This window comes from Artibeus jamaicensis, unplaced genomic scaffold (assembly GCF_021234435.1).
Source record: "Artibeus jamaicensis isolate MK-2021 breed Jamaican fruit bat unplaced genomic scaffold, CSHL_Jam_final contig_402, whole genome shotgun sequence".
In the NCBI taxonomy this organism is placed as follows: domain Eukaryota; kingdom Metazoa; phylum Chordata; class Mammalia; order Chiroptera; family Phyllostomidae; genus Artibeus; species Artibeus jamaicensis.
This window is the reverse complement of record NW_026521818.1, coordinates 9,677,159-9,705,022: the sequence shown is the minus strand read 5'-3', so window position 1 is coordinate 9,705,022 and position 27,864 is coordinate 9,677,159. Positions and strand designations below refer to the sequence as shown.

General features: G+C 43.1%; 1 protein-coding gene across 5 annotated transcripts in view; it reads left to right on the top strand.

Moving 5' to 3' along the window:
- SEMA6A (semaphorin 6A) overlaps window positions 1-26,810 on the top strand; it is a 125,012-nt gene extending 98,202 nt beyond the window's left edge. For 4 of the 5 annotated variants that reach the window (XM_053665275.1, XM_037141801.2, XM_053665274.1 and 1 more), the window contains 2 exons: window positions 3,888-4,052; window positions 22,655-26,810. In XM_053665275.1, the coding sequence (XP_053521250.1) occupies window positions 3,888-4,052; window positions 22,655-23,850 (1,361 nt within the window). In that variant the 3' untranslated portion in view covers window positions 23,851-26,810. The remainder of the gene's footprint in view (window positions 1-3,887; window positions 4,053-22,654) is intronic. The other variant, XM_053665276.1, reaches the window with a different exon arrangement.
- The last annotated feature ends 1,054 nt before the right edge of the window (window positions 26,811-27,864 follow it).

Genomic DNA, 27,864 nt, shown 5'->3' with positions numbered 1-27,864 from the left:
TCTCTAAAAGTCCTAATGACTGTCTTATAAGCTGGAAAACAATGCCTGCTTTCTCCTGATTGTCCTCCCGTGAAGTGAGGCAGCATGGAGTGGATGGGCCCACAGAACTCATCCACCTTCAACACTATCTCCTCTGTGATTCAAACCAGAATATTAAATACCAACTACTGGGAGGAGAAATTCTCAGGAGGCAAATGTCATCCAGCTTAGCTTGTCCTTCAGAAAGAGAACCCACTCTGCATCTGCTCTTCTACAATACCACACTTTGCAATCATTTCTTGTAATTGAATAATCTTTATCAGATACTGAGAAATTCAGGTCTTCAATCTAATTGAACCAGCAACCTCCCTAGCATTCATCAATTTGTACTTAGACCAACGTTAACTCCCAGGTAGTTCCTTATTTAGATAGAACAAGTAAACCATGGGGGGATGTTCTTTATGAGCAAAAATCAGTCATACACACACACACACACACACAGAAAGGAACTTATAAATTCCTCCATGTTAACACCATAACAATGTTACACCCTTCACCCTCAGGTCTCAATCAGTGGTTTCTGGAATGAAAGTAAAGAGTTGGACCATTCCTTTTAACCAATGGTCCTGTCCATTCCGGGCTAAATCTATCCAGTGTGAAGTGGTTAGACAATGATTTGACCATCAAAATGAGGGCTGGTCCAGACAGTAATTAGAAAAATACAGGGAACTTTCTTCTCACCAAATAGTGAAGATATGCTTATTTTAGAGTTAATAAATGAAAGATAGATTTAATTAATTCATTCATCAAATATTTATTGAGTGCCTGCTATGTACCAGGCACTGGACTAGGCGCTGTATTTGTACCATCAAATGAAATACCAAATTGCTATATTTAAGAGCATGGATGTACATTAGGAAGCCAACCCCACAGTGCAAAGCACACACACTGTTTCTAGCTGTGTCCTTTGAATATTTCCATTCAAGGTCATTGGCTGAGTGCAGGCTCATAAAGTGAACACCACCACCCCAACTGCGTAAGTCTGAAAAAGAGACCATTTCAATAAAACATGCACTCTTTGCTTGGCCAAAGCTCTGCACAACACCAGTTATATCATCGAGAACCCCTTTTTAGTGAATGGGACCCTGACATTTTCCTTCTCTTTTCCTCTGTTGTACTGATACAGTGTCTCTTTTTGTGTCTAATTGTCTACAATCATTGTGACTAGGTTAGTTTGAAGGGTCTCTAACCTTTGCAATCACGGAGACTTGTAGATATAGAGAAACAATATGATGCATACTAAAATTAACTTTTAAAATCTGTCTCTTTATTATAAGAATTATACATCATAAACTCCACTAATTAAAATATGGCCTCCCTAATTGGGTTAACAAGACAAAATTATAGGTTCCAATTCTATTGGCATCTCATACTGTATCCACAAATGATTACCTATTTTTGTAGCATTACTTTGGTTTTAAAGTCTCTTAGGGAATGAACAAAAATAATATAGCCTACAGGCTATATTATTCTAGGAAGAAATAAAGTGATTTCCTTTTATCATTATTTTAAACTTAAGCGATAATCGTATACTTCTTTGATTTTAAACTAAGAATTGCTGAACGGTCCTTCACACGGCGGCTCTAAAATCTCTGAGAGTCAGGTACTGCTTTCTTGGACTGTCTGCTTCACCAGTGACACGTGTTGCCTGTCCTCAAGTGTTGAGTTTACAAGATCACAAACCTCATGCTGTTGTATATATTTTTCTGTTGAGTACATCAGATGCATGGTTTCTCTAGATTTACATATAGAGAAGGGAGATGTGGTGGGTATTAGGCTAACACTTAAGCAATAGGAAGGAGCTAATTTCTGACATTTGTGTGAAACATTTTCCTACCTAACCACCATCTGGTCCACATTAATATCCTCTCATAGCCATAGCTTTCCATCACCAATGAGTTGCCCACGTATTTGCAGCATATGGTCCAAGAAATCTTTCTACAGATAATGTGCCCCTCAGGCATATATTTCCCCTAGATTACCGTATTAAGAAATGTTCTCCCTAAACCATACTTAAGGCATTATCATAAAATTGCCCCTTGAACACAGTCAGATTGAAAGAGCTCAAAATGTGTATCAATTCAGGTAAAAGAAATTTTTGCTACTTGGAGGGGACCAGCTTTTCCCCCCATTCCCCCCTTCCTTACTCAGTACAAAGCTATTTTGAATCGTTTGCTTCTCCTGAGAGTGCTGAATTCTCTCTTAGGTTAACTGTGTATTTCATTAGAGCAGTGTTGAAGAGTAGAAAAAAATACAGGATATTTTGGACCTCAGTATAAGCTAGAGGAAGTAAAAGTAAATTCTGTATTTCCATTTCTGGGTTATTTTCTTACCCCAGCTCTCTAATCAGCATTAGGAGATGAGATGTGGAAGCCAGACTTGTAAAAACAAAAAGTCTAGATCAAGCATTCTTGAGTTTTAAATGAACGTGGTTTTAGCAGTGGGATAGGAACCAGACTGTTTGCAGCGAAGTGGATGTTTGAAGCTGCGTGGGAGCCAAACCAGTTCTACACAGAAAGCTCCCTCCCTCTTCAGTGTTACCGAAGCTTTGCTGCAGCGTGTAGCCGCGGCACTTCCACAGAGATCATTACCGCTTAGATAAGCCACTGGCTGACTTGCTTTTTCCTGCTCACATAAATATATTTGTAACTGGCAGTATTAAAGTCTCCTGGAGCGCCAACATCCAATAATAATTGTAAAAAGGAAGAAGAAGATGCATTGATCATTATAAGCTTTCTTTCTGGTGGCCAGCATTTTACTTATCACATACTTGATGATCACAGCCCAAGGTTGAAGTCACCTGAGAATCTGTCCTGCTTTCTACCAAAGGCACAATTGCTCATTCATGGTAGTTGCCCCGATGTCTTTCTAAAAATTGCTCAGGAAGTTGCTATAGGTCAAATGGTTGAATAAACCAAAGACTACTTGAAAATCACAGGGAGGTAATGTTTTATTTCTGCCAGAAAGAATATCAGGTAGTGGGGCTTCTTTAAATCATTGTGCCAGTGTAGATCAAAGCCACGATCTGCATTTGACCTTGTGGAATGATGGGAAGAAAGCTTAGGTATGTGTGCACAGGAAATGTCTAGTGTCTGCCCTAATTCCCAGACTAGCTAATCTCCTGACATCCTATCACAGGCTATACTGCACCTCAAAAAGCTATCTTTCTTATCAGAATAGTATCAGTCAGTGTGGCCTCAAAAACAACCTTTCAAAAGTATGACTCATAAAAACATGAAAATAACGTTGCTGGAATTAAAACATGAAAGGCAAAATCATGACAACGTGGAGCAGTTGAGGCCTCCATTGCAGTGAAAAGGAGGTGGGAGCAGATCCCTTTAGAAAGCAGTCGCTTCTCCCAAAAAGGATTGCCTGTTGGTTGGAAAAGCTGCAAACTAGACACACCTCCAGGAAAAAGGCTCAGCACAGCTGAGCTATTTGTGCTGGGGGAGAGGCTGGTTCACTACCATAAACCTCCCCTACCAGTCACAAAGAGTGTCCGTCCCCACAGTGGGCACGTTCTGCCTCCAGTGCTGCTATGGGAATACCAAAGAAGGATAATAGCATTGAGCACCTACTATGTGCCAGACACTGCCAGGTATTTTTACCATTGTGCCACTTTATCCCACTCAATCTCCATTTGGGGCACAAGGAAAATCGACCCAGAGAGGTTAAATGATTCCCTGAGGCTCACCCACCAAGCAGCAGAGATGGGATCTGACCTTTTATTCTCTGAGTTCAAGGAGTCTTCCACTGAACCCCACTGACATCTCCTGGCCTCCGCTGAGCAAAGGGACTGTGGGCATGTCCAGTGATGTTTTCCCTAACCGTATTTGTGATGAAAACAGGGCACTCCAGTTCCCTCTTGCCCAGCACCACCACGTCAGATTCGGCGGCTCAAGAGGGGTATGAGTCTAGGGGAGGAATGCTGGACTGGAAGAATCTGCTCCATTCACCTGACAGCACAGACTCTTTGGGGGCAGTGTCTTCCCATAATCACCAAGACAAGAAGGGTAAGGCCTTGGAATTGCCTCTTCCTCTGGGGGGAGAGGGAGGGAAAAGTAGGGAGGACTTTGTAACTGCTTCCAGCTGAATCACAGCAAAGTTTAAGAACCTCCAACACACTATGATTGAAAGCATCTCAAAAAAGACTGCAACCCAATCCTCTGTGCTAGGCTTGATCCTGAATTATTGCCCAAGCACGGAGAAACCGCACAAAACAAATAACACAGCCGCTAAGCTTTCTCCACCCAAAACCAGTGTGGCCTGGTCAAAAGCAGATGCAGGATCCTGAGATCCCTTTCCACTCCTCTTCCGTGGTTCTGTAATTTTTGGATCTTCATTTTGCAACATAAGGGAATGGGGTACAGTGAGGGCTTTGGCAAGTGCATGTAGTCAAAGGTCCGTTTAATCAGTTTATAGAGAAATAGCAAGGCAAAGCCTTTCCTGGCTGGTAGCACCTCACTCTCCCATGGCACTGAATTTGAATAGAGCCGTGGTCCTGAGACATACTGTAACTGCCTTTACAGAACAACAGCTAAATGTTCTTCTGTAAAAATGTGTTATTTAATCAAGCAAAATTGCTATGCATCTAAAACGGAAAGGAAGCTGCAGTAAATCAAAGGGGCTCAACTGTGAACTGCCCTAAATTCTCCTTTGCTTTCTTTGCTCAGCTAGAGACAGAAAATGTCATCTTTTTTCTTGCCATTTGCTGCTTCTGGTAACACAACCTACTTGCATTGCAGCTGCAACCAAAGAGGCTTTTACTTGTCAAAAAAAACAGTCTTGCAAAACAGAGACTGAAAAGCCAGTTTTATTTCGAGCTGTTTCCCCCTATATGGAATTGTTTACTTCTATATGTTTTCAAGACTTTCGTCCAAGCAGGAATTTGAGTCCGGCCACAGTGACCCTTGGAGGACAGTCTTGAGCACGTCCGCCCCCGGGTTTTCTGTATACCCATCTCCGTCTTTACTCTGAGAGCATGTGTTCTAGGCAGCCTTGCACGCTCCATTTCCATCCTCTCTTCTGCGTCTGGTCTCCTGAGAGTGCTGTATACTCAGCTGCTCTGTGTGCCAAGCCAGAACGAGAAGACGCAGCCCTTTTAGCTGGTTCTTCAGCATGTCCCCTTAATTGATTTTATTATTATTCTGTAACCTCTTATTAATGTGTCCTGCCCCAAATCTCTTTTCAAAAGTGGGTTTTGTCTCAGCAGCCTCTTTAAGTTGGAGGGATCCTTGCACTTACCACACTGAGAAAGCACCAGGCCGGTTTGTGGTGAGACAGAACTGTCACAACAGGCCACCAGCCCCCTAGCATGTGTCATTATTTGTTATGTGTGGCTCCAGACTGCAGAGGTATTAGTCTTGGCTGGGTTCTCAAGAAGAGACAGCTCAGTAAAAACACTCTGTGTTTGCCCACTGTGACTTTCTAAAAAACCAAACAGCCTTTCCAGTAAAGCATTAAATATGTCAACCAAATATCTAGCTGTTGGTTACAATTATGTTTTTCTTCACTTCAGTGAAACCAGTGGCTCAAATTTTCTCCAATCGTTAAGTCCCCCAAGGGATGGAGGTTATCAGAGTCCAATTAACACTTTGACATCATTTTAAAATTCGGCATTGTTCATTCTCTTGGGTCTTATTATGAATATTGACAAAGCTGGAAGCAGTCTACAGATTGTCAAACAATGGTGGCAGAGGGGACTGCATGGGTGTTTAACATGATCACTGTTCTTGTGCTATTAGCTCCTTGCCTTGCCCTATCAAATTTGAGTTTGATTTTTGACAATTAGGTATTTGATGGGGCAAAGACAATGAGACGCTGTGCAGAAATTTTTGAAAGATGTAGCTTTAATGTTCCTTTCACCATGATTTTTGTGATTTTGATTTCCATTTTGCTCCGAATTGTTTTGAAGGATCATGATTTCTTTTGATCTTTTCTTTTCTTTTGCCAAGCACTGTGTGTTACGACTTGGTGGTGGCGTTATTCTGTGGGAAAGTCTTGTTTCTTCTCTGACTCATTATGCCGTTCCTTATGTGACCCAGTCTGTAATCCTCTCGCTGCTTTTCTCTCCCTCCCCTGACGCGGACGCCTTAATGATGTCACATCCGTGTGTGCAGCATCTCCTGGGATGCGAGGGTTTCCTGGGTTTTCTGAGGGCCTCTGGCAGGTGCTCTTTTCACTGGGTCGATTGTCTCATAGGAATGTGACATTTGTATGCGCCAGCTTTAGGAGCTAAATATACTCTGGAATTGTTTCTAAAATACTGCGCATTTCCCCCTACTAAGCAGAAAATGTGTCCACTGACCAGCTAGCTGAGGAGGAATCAGGTGTCCATTGCCCTTTTATTTTGGCCGCTGGAAAAAAAAAACCAGCGAGCAGACGAGCCCATAGCTCTGCTCTGCAGATACTCTGAACAACTCGGGGCTAGTCTCATTCTCGGTCCCACCTCATCCTCCAAACAGTTCTGCATTTCCAGAGTATGTTTGCTCGCCTGTCCTTTCTTTTCCTGGCTGTGTCTTTCGTGTTGATTTAACCCTGTGCGTCCTTCACATTCTGTTAAAGCACCGTTCCCAACCTTGCAATCTAACCCCCTTCTGCTACCATTGTTCTTAGCCTCCTCCTTTCAAAATAATAGACCCCAGCCCTCTGCCCCTCTGTGGAATGTTCCAAGGCTCTTCCCTTCTATACTGTGAGTAGCAGTCTGATGTCGTATGTAGATACAGTCGTATTAACAAAGTGTGAGAAGAGACCTGCAAAGCACACCAGAAGCATTATCACAGAAAATGAAGTAATTTTCTCTCTCAGTAACTGGCTTGCCCTTCATTACCCTATTGGCCTTGTCTAATGTCTCTCGTCCTTGCTGCTTTTCTTTAAAATTGCCTGATATCTTTCAAGGCCTAGATTCATTAGTAAAAACACAGCCAGCCACTCTGTTTTATCTCTGGGTCCCCAGATGTCTGGAGCCTCTAGAGCCAGCCCTTTAATCACCAAGTTGATAAATTAGATGCAGCCCTGGCTACTGCTTTCTTAGTTTTGCCACATTTAAAAATACATATTATTTATTCTTCCTATAACTATTGAGGTAGTAAGCAGTAGTTACAAAGGGGCTCTAATTACATATGAATAAGAAAGAGAATCCAGTTTATTTTTAGATCTGGCTTGTTTCCCCTCACCACCGCTCCTTCCCACAGCAAAAGAAATAAGAGCCTTCTTTTTTAGGTTAAGCAATACTGAGAATTAATAGCCACTCTTGGGCTTCTTGTTTCTGACCAAAAGTAACAATACCATAAAAACTGACTTCCAAGAAGACTGCAAGATGTGTGAGGAAATTAGCTGCGCACAGATCTGCCAAGAGAGCTGGGTAGCACAAATATAAAATGTAAATGCTGACCATTGCGATGCAAGAATAAATTGGGAATAGGAGAAAAACCCCTACTTCTGACTTCATTTTATGGAGTTTTAGTGAGCTCTCAGAAAGTGGATGAAGTAGCCAACATATACAACATGTTACCATTTGAGTGGAAATGCCAGAAATGTGGTGTGTTTATATATTTTGGGAACTCTTTAAAGTGAGATATGACCACTATATTACATTTAATCAAGATATGCTTATTATAGATAAGGAAAAGATGTAGAAACAGAATTTAAATAAGAGAGCAAATGAATAATTTAAAACATTGAATGTATTTCAATCAATGCACAGACGATTTGTATCAGCAATTTTTAGTCTGGGAAACAACAGTCCGGTAAGACTCACAAGGCCCACAAAGGGTAATGAGTGTACTGTGCACACTTTGTAACGATCTGGAATGGAATTCTATAAAGTACGGGGTTTATCAATAACCCTCTTTATGGTCAATTATTTATTCCTCAAATGCACTGTAGCCTACAGCAGTAGTGTCTCCGCACTGGACACGCTGCACCTTCTATGAGATGATTTAGGTGTCTTCAGGGCCTCGTGGATTGCAAGAATCACGGGGTGTGGAAAGTTACACCATTTTCACTTCTCTTTCCGTCTTCTTCTTCTTGGTTCTGTCGAGGAAAATGTCTCAATTTCGGTACTTTATCACTGACAACTCCCTCAACTGGCTACTGTCTCTTTCTGGCAAGGAGGAACGGGCCTTAGATTGTGGGCTTTCACTGGCTGCTGGAGCTAGCTAGAATTAACACTGTTTTGCTTTAACTGAATTTTATTCTTATGGTTACCTTCTAGCTATGACAAGTGACACTTTTTTCCATTTATGATAATGATATAACTTCCATCTGAAATACATTCTAAAGGTAATTTAAAGAAAATATTAAGCAAATAATATGGTTGATAAGGCTCACTGATATCACAAAATTGTAGTGTTGATAGTGGAATGACTCAAATTTGGGCAACTCTGGCCTAGAGTAATTCAGAGTCCAATAAGGATTAGATTACTACCAAAACTTTGCTTCTAGCATTTGGAAAGAGTAAGATTTAATAACCTCTATGCCTTCTGTTGGCAGGGTTATAAATGTTGCAATTATATTATCTAGTGCTTTTTGATTTCTCCTCCAACTATTGAGCTTTTGTGACTGGGAATGAGAAGTTTAGTCAAGGAAGAATTTAGAGCAAAATAAATTTAACTAAAAAAATTAGTCATTCTGGGCTTGTTAAACATCTGGTGAGATTTTCTCCAGACCAGCAGTGAGCAGCCAAGTGTGGACTCCAGCTAGTTAATACCCAAACTGTGGCCTAGGGTGAAGTTTCCCTTTAGGACTTCAGCTACCTTTCCCATATCTGTAAGAACCCTTGTGTTACAGTACATTACCCTGGCCTGGCAATAACCTACACTTGACCCTTCTTTCCCTTTTCTCTCATTCAAATTTTACCTATTCTGAGTCCCAGACCATTACAGCCCAGCTTTCTTCATTAACAGGCTTAGCAATCTGATGTTAAGTGAGTCCATTTGATAGGAGAACCTAGCCTGAGCACTCTTCCATTTTAACAATCTCCAGTCCTTAAAACCTGATGGATTGGGGATTTTTAAAGCATCCCAGTTCTCCTGATGGGGAAAGGAGTTTCTTAGCTCCTATCAAAGTCATGTGTAGGTAATTTTATGTACTGAGAAAATTATTGCTGATGACAGTAATAAAGGGAGAGGGATAAGCTTCCCTTCTTTCCTTAACTTGGATGGAATTTTCTCTGCCATTTCTTCAGTACTATTACCATAACAAAAATGTTTTCTGCAGCTTCTCAAACAAAATTTATTACTGGCTCCATAGCACAGTATTGGATGCCAATAAGGAGTTAGAGGCTATTCTGGAGAAAGACATAGTTCCTGTCCAAGAACTATCAAATGGCCAGACAGATGAAGCATACGCAGACTAGGAAATGTACCAAAAAGCTTTTACAACCACCGCTGTCTTTGTGAACAAGGCAAAACTGTGCACGGCAGATTTTAGAAAAAGATAGTAGACAACCGAAGACAACTTGGCTGAACACATCCAGGACGCAGCACTTGGAAATAGTGTTTCAGTCCCTTTTCTTCAGTCCTTCCCTTTAGGACCAATATTATAGCAGTCATATATCACTTGACAAGGAGGAAGAAGAAAGTGAGGGATGTTTGGCACAAGGCTCATATTTAAAATTTTTTGTGGAAATGCTGGCAAATTCAGGCCTTCTTATTTTTTAAACAGCCTGAGCTTTATTTTTGTTTAACAACTAAGCCTGTGATAATTTGCATAACTTTTAAAGGAAAACCTGTAGCGTATCCTGGTTATTTCTAAATGTGAGAGTTGAACGGGACAGTTTTAAGAGAATTCAGAGAAAGGACTTCTGTCGGGTGAGGAGGCCCATGAATGGGAGGAGCAAGGCGTTCTCTGCCTTCGACCCACAGTCTGACCATTAACTGACCTGGTTGGGAACACGCGTGGTCAGGGCCAAGGACACTAAGAGATGGGAAACTGACTGCTATTGTTCCAAAACCCCTTTTGAATTAGAGTTCACTTATTTCTGTTTCTGAGGGGTGGAGGAAAAGTATCTTACAAAGCTCACAAGAAATTTGGTATCCAGTTGCTGCTATTGCTGATAAAATGAAAAATAAAATACAATTCTTAAAATTCAGTCCATTAATATTTTCTCATTTGTAAATTATGCTAAGCCATAATGATTCAGTACCATTTCTATTACTATTTGTTAAACTATTTTACTCTCCAAAAGTTTAGAGTGGGTCTAACAGTCTAAAGAATATTTGTAGGAAGATTCTCCAGCATATCATTTAGGGGTAGAGGAGGATTGCTAGAAAAAATACAGACTGCCCAGCTATATTGGAATTTCAAGTAAACCATGTAATTTTTTAGTATAAATATGTCCCACATAGTACACAGGGCATACTTGTACTAAAATATTGTCTGCAGTTTAAATTGAACCACGTGTTCTATATATTGCCCATTGCTGCCTGGTAATCCTGTGGAACAGATTCCTGATAACTTATTCAGTGAGAATGTAAGATCGCATTTGCCCTTTAACTCTTAGAATAAACCATGTAAGAGGAATTAAAGTAAAAATTTCATTCTGTGAAAAATATTTAATTTCAGAGAGTTACAAGTTATATGTGTTTGAAACACAATCTAAATGACTGTCACTAAAAGGAGGCTGTCACACGCCACTTCTAAGTACGAAGGGCTCAGAATCCATTGTTCCTAAGCACGGTGCGGTTGCAACCTTAATCCTTCCTAGTTTTATTTAACCTCGGGTATTAACCAACTGTATTTTAACCATATTATTTTTCCTTCTTTGTGTGGTTCTTTCATTTTTTTTTCCATTGCCCATTTCCATGGCTTTGAAGGGGATAAACTGGAAGCCAAAAAAGCACTACAAAATAACACTTAAATACCAGCGACAATAACCTTAGTCTCAAAGAAAGGCAAAACAGCAACCCTCCTTCATTTCTCTTTTCATGCATTCAACATTCAGCAAACCTGTGTTGCACACAAGCCTTATGCTCAGTGTTACAGCATAAGCCTTGCACTCAAGATGCTTCGGTCTGGCAGGGGCCACGCACAGGTGACAGACCTCCTGGCGAGCTGATGGGGCAGAGTGAAGTCTGAGAGTAAAAGAAGTGAACTTGGCGGGCCAAGTGCTGAGAGAGGGTTAGGGAGACAGAACTCATTCCAAGCTGGGTACTTGGGGAAAGCCTTGCAAAGCCTTGAAGGAAAAGGGGACGATATTCCAAGTTAAATAAGTGCCATGACCGAGACACAATGCTATTAAAAGAGAGTGTCATGATAAAGAGGCAAGTAGTGAGCTGGGCTGAAAGTGACAAAGTACAGAAGGCTGGAATGGGAATTAGATTGAAATGGTAGTGTGGAGCCTTGAAAGTCAGACTAAGGGGTTTTGGCTTTAGCTGGAGGCAGTGGGGGACAGGAGGGCAGACGAATGGAAAGGGACAAAATGAGATAGGAGAGAGGGAAAGATGGAGATTAAGAGACTGACAGATGACAGGGATATAATAAATTGATTACTCAATCACATCAGGTTATTAGTTACATACACAATAAATTTGGGACATAGGTTTCATATCACTTTTGGGATCTGAAGTGTCTGCACATCACTGGCATTTCCCTGGCAGATGCTCCAAGCCAAGCTAAAAGCTCTATTTTAGGGAAAACCCCACGCAAGCTGAACTCCACCCGTGGGCTTCTCTGTCACTTTAGTTAAATACTGGGGTGCATGGCACATGGCAGAATTTTCATCCAGAATAGAGATTTTCGTAATCAGGGAGACTGAGAAAAATGAGAATATAATCCAGGGAGCCACCATTTATTTTTGCTATATTATTTCTTTGTCACTTACCAAAAGGGAATTTTTTTGTAGTCTGGCTTTACTTTGAAAGTTGAGAAAAAATGATTTTGCAAGGTTAGGTGCTGAGCTCTTTAACAGAAGATGTGGGAGTTTCCATGGGCCTGTGTGCTGGGAAGGAGGGACAAGGGCCGAGGAGCCCAGGTAGAAAGAAGGCTGTAATTGTTCTTCCGGCAGTGTCAGCAGAGATGTAGATTTGATCTAATTAATTGGGTATCCTCTTGGGGACTTGCTGAATTTACCTAAGGTCTGGATGAAATTGTAGAAAGGTAGAAGAGGAAATAAGTTAAATGCCAGCCATGTAGAAAGCTGTTTCATCTCCCAGCCTCTCTGAATCTACACACCAATATTTTAACTTCCTCTTTAGAGATACTAAGCCTTTTTTTCACCTAGCATCCATTTTTCTTTGTTTTTTAAAGCAAAAGACTTAAATTATAGTTATGGGGACTTGAATTTTTCTTTTAAAATCAACAACTTAACCCCTAGGGTGTTTAAAAACTCAACTCACCTACTAGAGGGGCTTCTTACCTTTAACGTATAACCATTTTTTCAAGCCGCCCCACCACAGACATGAGTCCACTTTGCCCCCACCCTGTTCCTGAAAATCCATTTCCACTAGCCCGTCTTATGCACAAACACACACACAATGACAAAGCTTTCTGACAGCTTAATGGAACTTCCAAGGATTGCAGGGGCTGGGCTAGGCATGATCTTATTAACTGAACATCTGGAGTAGTTACAGATTCGCTCTTTATTGCTTCAACTACACTGTGCTCATCTAAAATTTTTTTGTCCTAACGGTAAAACTGTGAAGTCATTTGTATTTAGAATCATGTATAATAATAGAAAAATAACATTTCTGATAGCCTCGTTTCTTGGAGTTAAAAAAAAATGATTATAACAAGTTTTATTTTGCATTACCTTACCCCTCCATAGACAAAGTAGTCTAGCAAGGGCAAAAAGTGGACACAGGGAAATTTCCTGAGGACATTTCTCCTTTCTTGACATACAACAATGGCCTCGAAAGCTGCGAGAGTTGCTCACAATACATAACTCATGCCACAGAGAGAAAGAACAGAAAAGCTGTGTTCTCGGGCAGGTCCCAGGGAAGTACAGGCTGCGCAAGTATTAGGGGAAGTCCTGTGAGGCAAAGAGCAGGCCCGACAGGGTCCACAGGCACAGCGTCATGGGCTAAGTTCCCAGCACCTCCCGTCCTTGAAGGGCCCCGAAGTGAACTAGTGAAATGTAGTTGGGTATATTCAAATACATTGGATGCACAGTAGATGGGATCATCACCGGTGTCGGAAAGCTCATTACCAGCAGTGCGGCGGTTTGCTGTCCTTAATTAGTTATGTCTTAAGCTCAGAAGTCTACAGCCTGAAAACGGTCTTTGTAGAAATAAATATTCATTTTTAATGGGATAACAGGCATTTCCCAATTATTTTAAAGTTTTACATTTCTTTCAAGGATGCATTCTTTTTCAAAAACGTATCTGCAATTAATTATACTTCTTCACGGAAGGCAGGGGCAGTCATTAGGAACCATGCAGTAATAATGGAAGTTCGGCGCAGTCACCACTGGCAGGGCTTTATGAGGAGGGAAGATGATGTCGAGAAATTTATAGGGCAGCAAACTGCATTACGCCTAACCTTTTGGACATATTAAAGCTTGTCATTTCCAGTCTTACAGCTTCTTGTTATTCATAAATAATAGATAACACTGGACACAATCATCTGACATTTGTTAAGGTAATAAATACACTCTGAGTGCCGATGGGTCTTGCACTCCATGATTTAAAAGCACACAGCAAAAATTTAATGTAATTTAAGGTATCTTATATAATTCTATGGATTTGCAGATTCAGTTCAGCTCAGCAGTTCTGTGAGCACTGTGCTCCAATGAGTGCACCAGGCATTTTCATCATTATCGTGCGAGGCATTTGTATTATTCTAACGTGGGAATGAAATGTGAACTCGGGTCCTGCCTTCAATCTGGAAATAAAAAGGAAAATAATCTTCCCGAGTTTCTTATTCTCTTGCCCGATTATACAAAGATAGAGGGGAAATGCTGCCGGATGCTGTGTGTGGTCCTTAGTGGAGCTGATTTTGAGGTGACGTGAGGTGCAGGCCTTTAAAAGAAGGTTGTGCTGTTCAGTAGTGAGCTCCCACTGAGATTCTGCTGCTTCTCTCCCTGGGACCTGGTCCTGACTGGCCTGGTCCAATCTTGGACATATCTGATGGCCCCTGGGACACTGGTGGGGAGCACCCGAAACTTCCCTCCACGTCTTCTTCGTGCTGGGGCAAAGAAAGAGACCACCAGCATTTTTCCAGCGGCTCTTGGCTCGAGCAGACTGGGCTGATTCTGTCACAGGAGTGATGGCACAATACTTTAGGCCATGTCAAGCTTTTGTCAGGTAACAGGGAAAGTGGCAGGGATTAGTCTTTCCAATAAAATCACATCAGTTCTGTATTCTTTGTCAGAATAAGGTAACCGCAGGAAAGCAATTGTCATACACGAGGCCCGCTAAAGACGCAGACTTCGAACAACAAGGAAGACTGCACTTACTCATTTAAAATCTGGTTATACGCTGCCTCTGTGGTGTCTGAGGTGGGACTTTAAAGGTAAACACGTAGATGCTTTTTCCGGAATACTATTCATGTCATTTAGGGCAGTGCTTCTGAACCTTTCGTGAACATAGAATCATCTGAAGGCCTTGTTAACACGCAAATTTCTGAATTCCAACTCCAGAGATTCTGATTCAGAAGGTCTGGGTGGGACCCGGGTATTTCTATTTCTACCAAGTTACAGGTGACGCTGATGCCAAGTAGCACTGATTTAGGAGAATTTCCCCATTGCAGTGGGCCAACTTATTTAAAGTCACTCTCCAAGATTTTGTTGTATTTTTAAATCCTACTTTCCACTCTTGGCAAACATAATTGAACCCTACCAAAGTGTTGCATTAAAATACTCTATCTTGGACCCTGTCAAAAGCAGGTTAACTTGTCACAAATTATAGAAACACTTCCCTCACATTATTAGTTCAGCCTTAACACATTTCTGCAATGCCAACTGCTTTAAATGCATTCATTTACTTAATCTATTTAACTTTCCCAACAATACCTACAGCCAACACTACTGGGGTTTAGACTGGTCACCTGCCCAACAGCATACAGCTAGTTAGTTACGAAGCTGTTACTTAAACCCAGGTCTTTATGACCTGAAAGTTCTTAACTACTAACATTCAGCCTCATCTATAACCTCGGTCCAAAGAACTATATTTCTAGTAAGTTTAATTTGTTGGTTTTAGGAGTATTCACACAGACCTATTTCCTCATATTTGTTTTATCTTTGTAAAAAAAAAAAAGAAAAGAAAAGCCTGCAAATAATACAAAGAATCACCTGAATGTCACAAATTTATAAGAAAATCCTGTTAATCCATTTTGTAACTCTGTGCTTTGTGAGAGAGCAAAGGAACAAGGTGCAGCCAGGAAGCTGGGTAATAGAAATGCTTTGTCTGGTTTCAGAAATTACTTAGATGTTAGGTGTCTAGCGTTATTAGAAAGAAAATCTCAAAAAGGAGGAAAATAAACCATGCAAATACTGCTAAAACCTCGTGCACCTGAAAGAATCATTACCTTTGCACAGACGGTGAGAGTTCTAGCACATGGAACCGCAGGCCACCAACCGTCCCAGGGAATGGTTTTTAAAAGGTAACTCATCATGGCTCCCACTGCAGACCTCACCCCCTGCCCTGGGTGGGGCCCAGTCTAAAACAGTGGAGCAGAGGGGGACAGGGAACCGAGCGCTCCCGGTGGCAGCTACTTCTCACAGAGTATGAAATCCAGTGAGTTTCATGCTCATTCTCCCTTTTCCTCCTGGGATGGCCTCCCAACCTCAACAATATGCATCCATTTTAAAGGTGATAGAACTGGAAGTGGGTTCATCCACAGTCAGTCAGTCAGCACTATTTCAATAGATAAGTTTTAAAAAAAACAGCTTCTGAACTGAGGATATTACACAGCCAGCAAGCTGCCTCTACTCTGGTGTGGCCATTCAACTTGACCACCTTGATGACCACGGCCCCTCCAGCACCAAATCTTCACTCTTGTGTTGGCACAGACCCAGGGGCAGGGGGATAAAATAAAAGGAAAAGGAAAGTTAGAGTTATGAATTCTGAGCCCATTTCCACGGCTCCCAAAGTTTTAGTTTATTACTAAGCCATCTGGTTCACATTACGCCGTAAGACAAGAAGAAGGCTGCTTCCTGCCTAGATAACCGCAGAGAGCTCCCACTGCACTTTCAGTGTGGTCATCACCATTGGCGGGGGCGTGGCTTTGAGGCTAGATTGTCTCCAGTGAGGGTTTTCCCCCTATTTATTTTCTTCTCTTCTTAGGAGGGATTACAGCAGGCTCTCTGTGGTTAGCGGCCATGACGCTTGGCCCATGATTACTTCATTCATACTGCCTTGCAGGATTGTAAGCCTGGCGTTTTGGTGCAATAAGATTTTCAAACAAGAAAAACTGGGTTGTTAGATTCCATTCACCCAAGTTGTTATGAGGATTTCAAGGAAATTGTAGGCTTGTCTTACTATAAAGCAGAATCAAGAGTCTATTTTTAGGGGATACTACTCCAGGGCTTTTCTTGGTGTTTTGCCATCTTTCCTAGCTCTCAGACCCAACACCAGCCCCGCTCTGGCTCAGCAGTGGAGGAAATGTCCATCCTCCTTTTTGCCTTTGCAGATTTCTCTACAGGACACAGAGAGGCTTTGTTGTCTTTGTGGTTACCGGGTCTGATTTACACAGATGCCTATTAATCACTTCACTATGGAGACAGACACATCCATCATATCACAGCAGCTCTGAAACGGGCAGTCCAGTGAACAGGGGTGAGGCGAGAGTACGCACTTAACCATTTCGAGGTACCGGCTGCCTAGGTTTCACGTACTTAGCAAGATAATTGGCAACAGATGGGTAGGGCTTGTCCTTGTTATTTAGCTTAGAAATCAGAGCAATTAATTTTAAGTAGGGTTTTTTTGTTTGTTTTGATTCTTTTTTTAAAGGATAACATCTATTTCTGTACAATGCAGGGGATAAATATAGTTGAAGACTATTTTAATTTTATAAATAGCAATTATAGATTCATGGAGACTAGCTGTGCTTTTATTACAATGGTATTGACTCTCTGAAGCCAGTTTTTCAATAATGGATTCAACGTGGAGCAAGTAAAGCTGAAAGTCAGCGTTCTCGGGGAAGGAGACCCTTGGAATTGCAGGCAAACTAACCAAAAGCTTTCCTTTCAAAATGGGCATGTCTTCTAAATATCTTTTTCAGTCATTCGAGGCTATCACAACCTGCTTCCCGATGCTGTTCAGAGCTAACTCTTATTTCCTTTCTACAAATACTCATTTATGACTTATTTAACACGTGTTTAGTGAGCACTCTTTACGTCTGGGGATTCAGCGGTAAACCTCTCCCTCCAAGAGCAGCCTAGGTGGGTAAGAAAAACAAACAGAAAGCAAGTATAAGAGCGATGGTTTTCGGGTAGAGTTCAGGACACTTGTAGGAGGAAGAGCTGACCTACACTGAGGGAGCTGGACAGGGCTTCTCCACTTAAGCTGAGACCTAAAGGAGAGAGTCAGAGGAACAGAAGGTGAGCAAGGATATTCCAGAGGCAACCGCCTGTGTGAAAGCCCAGAGGCAAGGTAAGAGTGCAGCACAGTGCCAGGTATGCAGAACAGAGGAGACTAGCAGGGAATGAGACCATTCGCTGTTAAGGAGCACGGCCTTCACTTCCTTCCCTCCATGCCTTGGCTCGGGCTGCTCTCTCCACTTCAGCTGACACCACCTGTGCCCTCAAGGCTTGTCTCAAATGCCGCCTCCTCCATAAGGTCTCTGCCCATATTGAAGTGGAAGTGATGCATCTCATGGTGCGTCCACACTCTGAATATAGTTCATGTGTGAGCACCATCCCCCTCCTGTATCACAGGGTCAGGCCACCTTCACCTTGGTCTCCCCAGCCCCAAGCACAGTGCTTTAGTCCGTGTCCAGTGAACGTTTGCTGAAGACAGCCACAAAGATGCTTGCAGCTGGAACCTTGGTATACGAGAGTGACAGAAAAGGCGCCAAGAACATCACAGTCCAGACCCTGGTGCTGGGCTCACTAGGCTCACTAGGCAACTGCAGAGAACCTGCAAGCAGGGCTACTACCAGAGACCAATTTTTAAAGAATTCGTTGTCTGAAATGTCAAAATGCACTGACATGGTCATCGTAGGTAAAATCGGAACTCTGTTGGACTTCCTCTTTTACAGCTTATAATTGTTCTTATTTGAATGACATATTATAGGGGCTGGAGGGTGGGGTTGTTCTTTTCATTGCTTCCTTCTGTAAAACCCTTCAGACGGCCCCTCTGAGACCTCCCTCCAGCATCTGAAAACTCTCATCTCAGGGAGAGAAAAAAAAAAAACAATGGAGATTCTATTCTTTCTCAGCTCTGCCCATTTAGTCATGATTTCGGAGAAATCTCTAAGCCATTGTGTGCCTTGCTTCCTGCAATAGGAAGGTGGGAAGAATAAACCATTTAGCACCTCATGACGGGTGAGAAATAGCGTGTGGTTAATGAATCAATGCAAAGGATTTTTCAGAGACTGTTTTCATTACTAATGCCCCATTTTCAATTGGTGGGAGCAGAAAACCCAGGGATTGGTAGAGAAAGGCATTTCTACACCCTAGAGTAGGGAAACCAACTCTAATTGGTCATCCCACAGTGTCGGGAAACCTGGGGTGGGACACTCCCCACAGAACAAAGGCCCTTCCACTGCCCCAGGGCTGCCCTGTGCCCTTTGCACAGAGGCACTTGTTTTGGATTACTCGAGTCCACCTGAACACTCGGCTGTTACAAACAAGCCATTCACCCTCACTGTCTCTTCTGGAATTACCCCAGAATGAATTTCTTTTCATTTTTCAAAATAGTTTCTTTCATTATTTTGAACAAATTATGAGCATCTTTACAGATTTCTTTTGTCTAATGGATGTTGATATACTTATATTCTGTTACATGACTGGAGATAATGTTTCAGTGACTTCAGATGCAAGGTTACAGTCACTCCAAAGATGACCCACCAAGTTTAGAAGACCATTAAAAACTTGTCTCTATCAGACACTACAAACTCATTTGTTTAATAATCATTTACTTAGTACTCTGGGGGTGGTGAGGTTGATACATGTATATAATATTTGGTGCCTTTCCTCAAGGTGCTGATTACAGGATCACTGCCCCACTAGAAAGAAGACTATAATCTCTGTTTTTTGAACATTCCCCACTTTTGTTGTTTTACTTATTTCAAAATTCTGGACCAATAGGCAGTGTCTTCTTATGTTGCCTCCCCATATCACGCTTTGGCAGCATTTGGACAGCACAATGTTTGGGTCTGGGAAAAACGTCCTGCCCCCTTCTCCCCCAGGAGGCCCATAGCCAAAGACACCGACTGGGGCAGCCCTGACTGTTGGTCTTAAGCCCTTGGTGAGGTACTGATCCACCAATTCTCTCCTGTGGCTGTTTTTGACCTTTAGATTTGTCCTGCAAACTATGACATCTAACTACTTTCTTATCCATTACTTCATTTGATGGAGTAACAACCCAATAAGGATGGGTTAACCCCACATAACATGAAAAAACTGAGGCCCGGAGTCATTAAGTCACTCGCCAAAAGGTCACCCAGCAAGCAGTAAGTGGACGCCTTCGGAGACCTGGTCTGGTACAGCTCACACCACCCCCAGCCTCTCTGATAGTCTGCTGTGTTCAGTCCTTCGCTGTGACCAATGTGTTGCAGAGATGGTTTAATCGTTTCCACGAATGCCCCTCTGCCCTTTTTCATGACATAAGCAAAAAGCTTTAACTTTAGAAGGGATTTTCTGAAAATAATTTTTAACTTCTCCTGGACGGCACTTTCAACTTAATCTCTGACCTCTTTCTAATTTTGGTTTGGAGTTTCTGCATTTCCACAAGCAGCTGAGGGAAGCCATGTGCTTCAAGGTAGAGATCTCAAAGTTGAAGAGATACGGAAAGGTTTTAAGGGCATTATTTACGAAACAAAATGAGACGGGGGAACTGTCTGAGACACCATTTTTCTCAAAAGTCAGACCTTGCTTGATTCATTAACAACTAAAAACCTGAACCCAAAGTGCTCACTAAAAAGGAGTTTTTCCCAGTGAAAGAGCAAGTGGTTTCCATGAGTCAAAGGTAGTCGAGCACTTTCAGACATGAAAGATGAATGGAAGTTAAAAGTAAAGAAGCAGTGGACAAACTTGAAAGTTTTGCAGTCTTCTCAATTAAACAATGAATGAAAAAAAAAACAGACGGTTGTTCTAGGCTTCTTCTTTTCATGTTCCTCTTAAGTGGAGAGGGCAATTTAAATTACAAAATTCCAAAGCCAGCTGTGGACAGGTACCTATTATGAGGATGCATTTATTGCGAAGGCACAGCTCCCATGAATATGCTTGCCTGAAAGGGATTATGAAAAACCGTTGGCTATGAAAAAAATTCACCTAGCCCTGGCTAGTGTGGCTTGGTGGATTCAGCACTGGCCTTCCAGCCAAAGGGGTGCCAGTTCAATTCCCAGTCGGAGCACATGCCAAGGTTTGCAGGCAAGGTCCCCAGTGGGGAGGGGGGGTCACATGAGGGACAACCACACATTGATGTCTCTGTATCCCTCCTTTCTCCTCTGTCTAAAAGTAAAATAAACAGTGTTGCCCCACAGAGATCACCAAATCAATGAGGGAAATTAAAACCATTTTACTCGGTTTACTTTTTTTTACCATTATACCTAAATGGTTGGAAATGATGATATTCAACAGAACACGGTGCACCATCAAAATGGAAAGAAAAGCAGTGCTGTTTTAGCATTAACTACAAGGAAATGCAGATTTAAGGAAGCAGTTTTCATTAGCACAGTTCCTTGGTGACTAGGCACTAAACATACTTGGACACGAAGACATTCCACGGCATAAGAGGTGTGAGTTACACCTGAAGGTCCTGCTGTCTCTGCTCAGTTGCTACCCCTTAAAAGTTCATGAAGATACATGTATAAATATTTGAAAAGTGTCACATTTGGAAGTTATTCGGTGTCATACCATCTTACACACCCTTTCCCAGGGATGAATGGCCTTCTCTACTTTTCATTATCGAGGGCATTTATTTCATCACAGGATCTTTCTTTCTCAAGAGGTCTTGGCTGCTTCTATTTATTCCTCACCTGAAGTCACAATCCTTTGTTCCTGGACAATCATTTCCACGGCAACTAACTGTGATGTCACCATTGAGGGGGGAGGGCTATTTAGAAAGAAAAGGGCATGTATCTTCTGAGTTTCAAAGCCGTCACTTCACTAATCAGAATATTCTAGCAGAAAAACCCCAAGACAAAGCTTCATTTCTTCAAGGTCTCAGCTGTGACATAGACAAAGCATTTCAGCAGAAGTTTAAGGGTTGCATTGGGTTTGGGAATGGGTAGAGATTCTTCTTTCATTTCATTCTAATTCTGTGCCATTGATATCTGCCAGGAAATGCATTAAACATAGTCCAGAAAGAGTTGATTTAGTAGATGAAAAATGGGTCTCCTGGGCCCAGAGAAGGGACATTTTCTGTCTTACTATCAGTTTCCATCATAGAAACAATGTTTACATTTTCTCAGCCCATGCAGCGCCGCTAATGTATTCCTGTTCTTTCACTCTCCAGAGGCAGGGATTGAAGTATTTGAGATTTTATTTTTTAGCTACCGCTTCAAGCACTTAAGAGCCGACATTTGTGATGCATGTTCTCACTTGGTGTTAAAAATAAAAGCTCCAGTGTTTGCGTTTGATTAGTCTTTCAGCGAGGTGGCTGATGAAGCAGGAACTTTCTTCTGAAACAGCATCCTGGGTGATGTAGTGTGAGATTATTGATGGGTGTAGTCACGTAATTTTTATTAAATTGAAGAGATTAGCTCTAATGAAAAATCTCAATGTGACAACAAAATCTAGCTGCAATAATGAGACCTGGCACTTCTCAAACCCACTTCAGGGCCCCAAATGGTCCCCTTTTCTAAATATCCTTTCAGTTCAAGTATGGGAAGAGCTTAATTCAAATATTCAGCATATTTACCTGAAATTGTGTGTGTGTGTATGTGAATTTTTTCTTTTGAGGGGTGATGCCAAAACAGCATACATTTGTAATCTGTGGGCTTTAGCTATTTTCTTTCACTATAAATGACACACACTGTCCTTCCTCCAGTTGCTTAAAAAGCAAACTTAGCTTTTCTCCAAATGAAGGCCACTGCTCTAAGGAAGTCATCAGAAAAGGTCCTGGAAGCCCGAATCGTTGTGCGGGTTTGTTCATTTAACGTGGGTGAAATTGTTGCCTCTTCTTCCTGACTCAAAATATCTCCGTTATCCCAATTTTACGAGGGGCAGATTGAAAAACGATGAAGAGGGAAAAGGGGTTAAATTTTGGAAACAACGAACTCCCACATTCCACAGAGTGATTCAAAGTAGAAAGAGCAAGCACTTCAGAGAAGCACTTTTTCAGAACAGAAAGAAGGCAACAAATAAAGTCTATTTACATACTTCACAGGGTGGGGGGAGCTTGAGGAGGATTAATTAGTTAATGTTTGGCGAGCTGCGCCTTGGTGACAATTTATGCTGAGGTGCTATTGTCACTTATTACTGTTATTAATTAACAGGGTGAGTGCCAAACAAATATGTGCCTCTCCGTATCCTTTCATTTCTTAACACCACATGCCATATCTATTGCAGGAGTGATACGTGAAAGTTACCTCAAAGGCCACGACCAGCTCGTTCCTGTCACTCTCTTGGCCATTGCGGTGATTCTGGCTTTTGTCATGGGGGCCGTTTTCTCAGGCATCATCGTCTACTGTGTCTGCGACCACCGGCGCAAAGAGGTGTCCACGGTGCAACGCAAGGAGGAGCTCACCCACTCTCGCCGGGGCTCCATGAGCAGCGTCACCAAGCTCAGCGGCCTCTTTGGTGACACCCAATCCAAAGACCCAAAGCCAGAGGCCATCCTCACACCACTCATGCACAACGGCAAGCTCACCACGCCCAGCAACACCGCCAAGATGCTCATTAAGGCTGATCAGCACCACCTGGACCTGGCAGCCTTGCCCACCCCAGAGTCCACGCCAACACTGCAGCAGAAGCGGAAACCCAGCCGCGGCAGCCGGGAGTGGGAAAGGAACCAGAACCTCATCAATGCCTGCACAAAGGACATGCCCCCCATGGGATCCCCTGTGATTCCCACGGACCTGCCCCTCCGCGCCTCGCCCAGCCACATCCCCAGCGTGGTGGTCCTGCCCATCACGCAGCAGGGCTACCAGCATGAGTACGTGGACCAGCCTAAAATGAGCGAGGTGGCCCAGATGGCCCTGGAGGACCAGGCGGCCACCCTGGAGTATAAAACCATCAAGGAGCATCTCAACAGCAAGAGTCCCAACCATGGGGTGAACCTAGTGGAGAACCTGGACAGCCTGCCCCCCAAAGTCCCCCAGAGGGAGGCCTCCCTAGCCCCCCCGGGAGCCTCCCTGTCTCAGAGCGGCCTAAGCAAGCGGCTGGAGATGCACCCCTCCTCCTCCTACGGGCTTGACTATAAGAGGAGCTACCCCACGAACTCGCTCACGAGAAGCCACCAGGCTGCCACTCTCAAAAGAAACAATACCAATTCCTCCAATTCCTCCCACCTCTCCAGAAACCAGAGCTTTGGCCGGGGAGACAACCCGCCCCCCGCCCCACAGCGAGTGGACTCCATCCAGGTGCACAGCTCGCAGGCGTCTGGCCAGGCCGTGACTGTGTCGAGGCAGCCCAGCCTCAACGCCTACAACTCATTGACCAGGTCGGGGCTGAAGCGCACACCCTCGCTAAAGCCGGACGTACCCCCCAAACCTACCTTTGCCCCCCTTTCCACGTCCATGAAGCCCAATGATGCGTGTACATAATCCCAGGGGTGGGGTCAGGTGTCGAGCCAACAGGAAAGGCGAGGCGCTCGCTCGCTCCGCTCGGGTCTCAGCCGCCCGAGTGCGCACCAGACCAAGATGGCCGCGGCCGAGCCGGACGCTGCGTCCTCGGGGATTCGGGGGCTCTCCAAGTGGCCCACGCGGTTTGGTGAAGCTTTGCCACGCGGGACTCGCCTCCATTCTCTTCCTTCACTCTCCCCCCACTCCCTGCGACAGGTTGTACTCACAAAAGACTTAAATTATCATCACAAACATGAGCCAAAAGCACATACCCACCCACACGTGTGCGCATGTGCGCGCGAACACACACACACACACACACACACACACATTCACATTCACACAGGTGAACAACTACAACACTCTCCCTGACTGCACAGAACGCTGCCAAACTAGGCTAGCGTTCCAGCCTGCAAAACAAATACATTTTTAAAAATCATGCAAGTTAAAAAGACAAAAAAAAAAAGAATTCATTGATAATTCTAACTCAGACTTTTAACAATGGCAGAAGTTTACTATGCGCAGATACTGTGAAGTGCCCACCAGTGTTAACAGCTTTCTGTTGTAGCAGATTAATGCCATGCTGGGCAACTATGTCATAGGTTTCTGCTCCTCTCTTTTAATGAAGTAACGTGACGGTTAACGCAAGTAACTTTATTTATTGTTCACCCTTTTTTTCCTTAAGGAAAGGACTCTTCCACATACCACCCTGTGAACAGCTCTTCCGAAAAGCCCCTGGAAGTCACACTATTTAACGTGAAATCCATTAACTGGAATAATTGAGTTTCTTTATTTTTACAATAAATTCACTGAGTAAATAAGTTGGATCTGGAATTCTGAGCGTTGTGTTTGGACTGTCTGGTATCTAGCTAAAGGAAAAAGTTGAGGGGAATATTTATTTAAATCTACCAGTCACTTTGCTGGTCAGGTCTCTGTGCTATATAACATGCAAAAAAAATGAATTAGTTGAAAAGTCCTTCCAGATCCTAACTTCTAAAGCCACCACATCCATGCCCCATTGCTGCCGACATGTCAGTGGCTCCTACTTTCTGTGAAGGCACCAGCTTGTGATATGCCATCTAATCTCATCCTGCATGTGAGACAGCAAACAGAATCCGCAAACAGTGTGAACTAATTAATACGCTGGCTGCTACCTTGCATAAACTAATGGTTTGATCACACGGGTTTTTCGTGGGGTTACATCTGTGAATAGCCTGTTTTCCACATGTAAATTTGTGCCTTACACCCTGAGTTGTGTACCCTTGTAAAATGTCATGATAAACTTTTTCCTCCTTTTGAAATACAGATATTTATTTAACCCTCCCCCCACCCCACTCCAGTCCTCTGGAAAATTAGCTGTCCAGCAGATGGAAGATGAATGCAGTTGTGATGTTTGTAATCTTGCAGCCTGGGAAAGCTGGGCACACAGCACCCTCCAGTTCACCCTTCTAGCCGTGCCAATTGCAACCACCCTTCGGCCATGTTGCCAAGCATGGACCCCAGTGTTGTGGGTGGCAAATCCCTTCTCCCTCCAGGGCTCCCTGCTTCCCATAAATCCTCAGATCATTTCAACCTGGTGATATCCTCATTTACCAGCAGGAAAAGGACTGAAGTCCCAGTCCTTATTTCTGCCAGGTCCACTGGCTGGAAAACACGCTGTGTGCGGCTGGGCAGGCGACTGGGAGGAGCCTCCAAGCCCTGTGCTCAGTGCACTCGAGCAATGCACACAAAGAAATGACATGGAAATAGATGCGGGCAGGCTGGACCCTGCTGTGATTAATGAGTAACTCCGAGTACAAGGCCAACCACAATGGATGCTGCAAAAACCTTGACGGGGGCAAAAGATTTTTAATTTCTAAGAAAAATTCTTTATCCTTTTGTTATGGTTTGTGGGGGTGCGTAGGTGTGTGTGTTTCCCCTGGGTTTTTATTAGTGCAAGCACACAGACGGGACTTTTGTTTACGCTATCATGAACAAAGGAACTCTCAGCATACGTAAACTGTGAGCATTATTGGTTATGGTTTTTTTTTTTTAAACAAGTAAACATAGTTGATGGTCTCTTTGTCTTTTTATTTCTAGTTTGATCTGCATTTAGTTTTGTCTTTAAAAAAGAAAAAACTTCCAAAAAAGATAAGTTTGGGCAATTTTGAGTTGGCTGGTGAGAAGGGGATGCCTTGGCGGTCAGAGCTGGGTGCGCAGTGAGAAGGCCTCCTGTCCCACCACCTCTCGCGGTTTTGCTGTTCAGGGTAGATTTCTGTTTTTGTGTCCTTATATTTTTGTTTTGTTACTGGAATCAAAGTTCACATCCTGTGAACTCTGTGCCCTGAAACCGTGAAGTCTTTTCTAGATAGAAACAGATCGTTGTATTTTTCCCTTGGATTTTTGGGTTTTCTTAGAAATGCAGAACTTAGGAAAGTGATGGGTGTGTGCTACTCCGCCACCTTCTTCCCCGAGCCTGACTCCCAAGAGTATTGACAGTGCGGTGCTCACTGTCTCCTCCTGTGTGTGGGCATCACTGCCGCCGCTGTGTTATGAAGACCTGTGTCAAAATTACATGCCGCCACCCATCACTTACGGGGTTGACCCTAGAGTGCCCACATGTGTTGAGTTGGTCTTCTGCATTTTAGTATTTTTCCCTTTTTCTTTTATTTCCCCACTGCATGTGGGGGGAGGGTCCATAAACCCGAGTGTGCCTTTGCTTTCCACCCTTGCTAGACACTGGTAGATACAACAAACTCAGATTTATATTTGTTGTAAAGTTGTAAAAATATTGTGATGTCACCAATTTTCCTTCCATCTCCACATCTCCTAACATCTGATTCACGACTTAATGTATGTTGTAAAAAAAAAAAAAGAAAAGAAAAAAGGGGAAAAAGACAAAAAAAAAGCAAGGAAAAGGCTCTTTATTACTTAAAAGTAATAAAACAAGACTGTTCATTATCTTTCGTGTCTTGGATGCTTTTATTTCTCTCAACTTTTCCCTTCTTAAATCTCACACTTTGGGGGTAGGATTCCACCCCTTCCATCTCTATCTGGCTTGCAAAGAATAAATAACAATGTAGTTAGACCCATGTGTTTGCAGTACCCACACCCTGTCCCCACCCCCCAAAAAATTATTGATGTGCTTTCTCTGCCTGCGCCCAGCCTGGAGCAGGATTGTACGGAAGCCACCGGTAATTAAAAGGCAGGGCACGCGCTGACTCTCTCTATTCATTTTGTGCGTTTTCTTTTTATGGGCTTGTTCATCATCAAACATTTATGGTAGGCTTGATAGTTTAAGAGAGCAAGACTAGGGTTTTAGTATGTAGGGTCCACTAAAAATAGATCCTTGCACAGATGTGACTTCAGCCTTTTACATATTAATAAGGTGGAGGGCACCGGATTTCACTCCTTGTTAGCATGTATCTCTCGTAACCCAGAAGGCACTGTTGGAGGTAAATGAGGATGCAGCCCTTCCTTTTCACTTTGCAGAATAGCATTAGGAAATGCCTGGGTCAGGTTTTCCCCTCTGGGATATTTTTTCAAGTACTTAAATAAGTCCTTGGGTACAGTAGTTTACCTTTGTCCTTCTGAAATAGTTTTTAATGCTTCAGGTCAGTTGGAGCGGGGAAAGCTTGGCTTGGTTTTCGGTTCACACCTCTAGTAACCCAGTCTCCTCTGATGAGTCACTTCCAATTGAATTTCTTAAACCCCACCTATAGGGCCAGGCACCGTCAGGCACAAAGTCGACCAGAATACAGTCCCTCCTCTCCTGTAAGGAGAGACTGACAGGCGTCTGTAGTTGCCACTGTAATTGTTACACTGGGTGTAACAAAGTGCTGAGGAAGTGGCCCAGAAGTTTGGGGCAGGGGTCTACATTTGAGCTGTTTCTTGCAGAATGAGTTCTCTGGACATCCAGCCCCGGCAGAAGGGATAACTTGGGCACAAGCACCAAGTGTGCTGTTCGGGAAACAAGGGTCTGGCAGGCCTTGAGCAGGGTCTGTGAGAGAGCTAGGT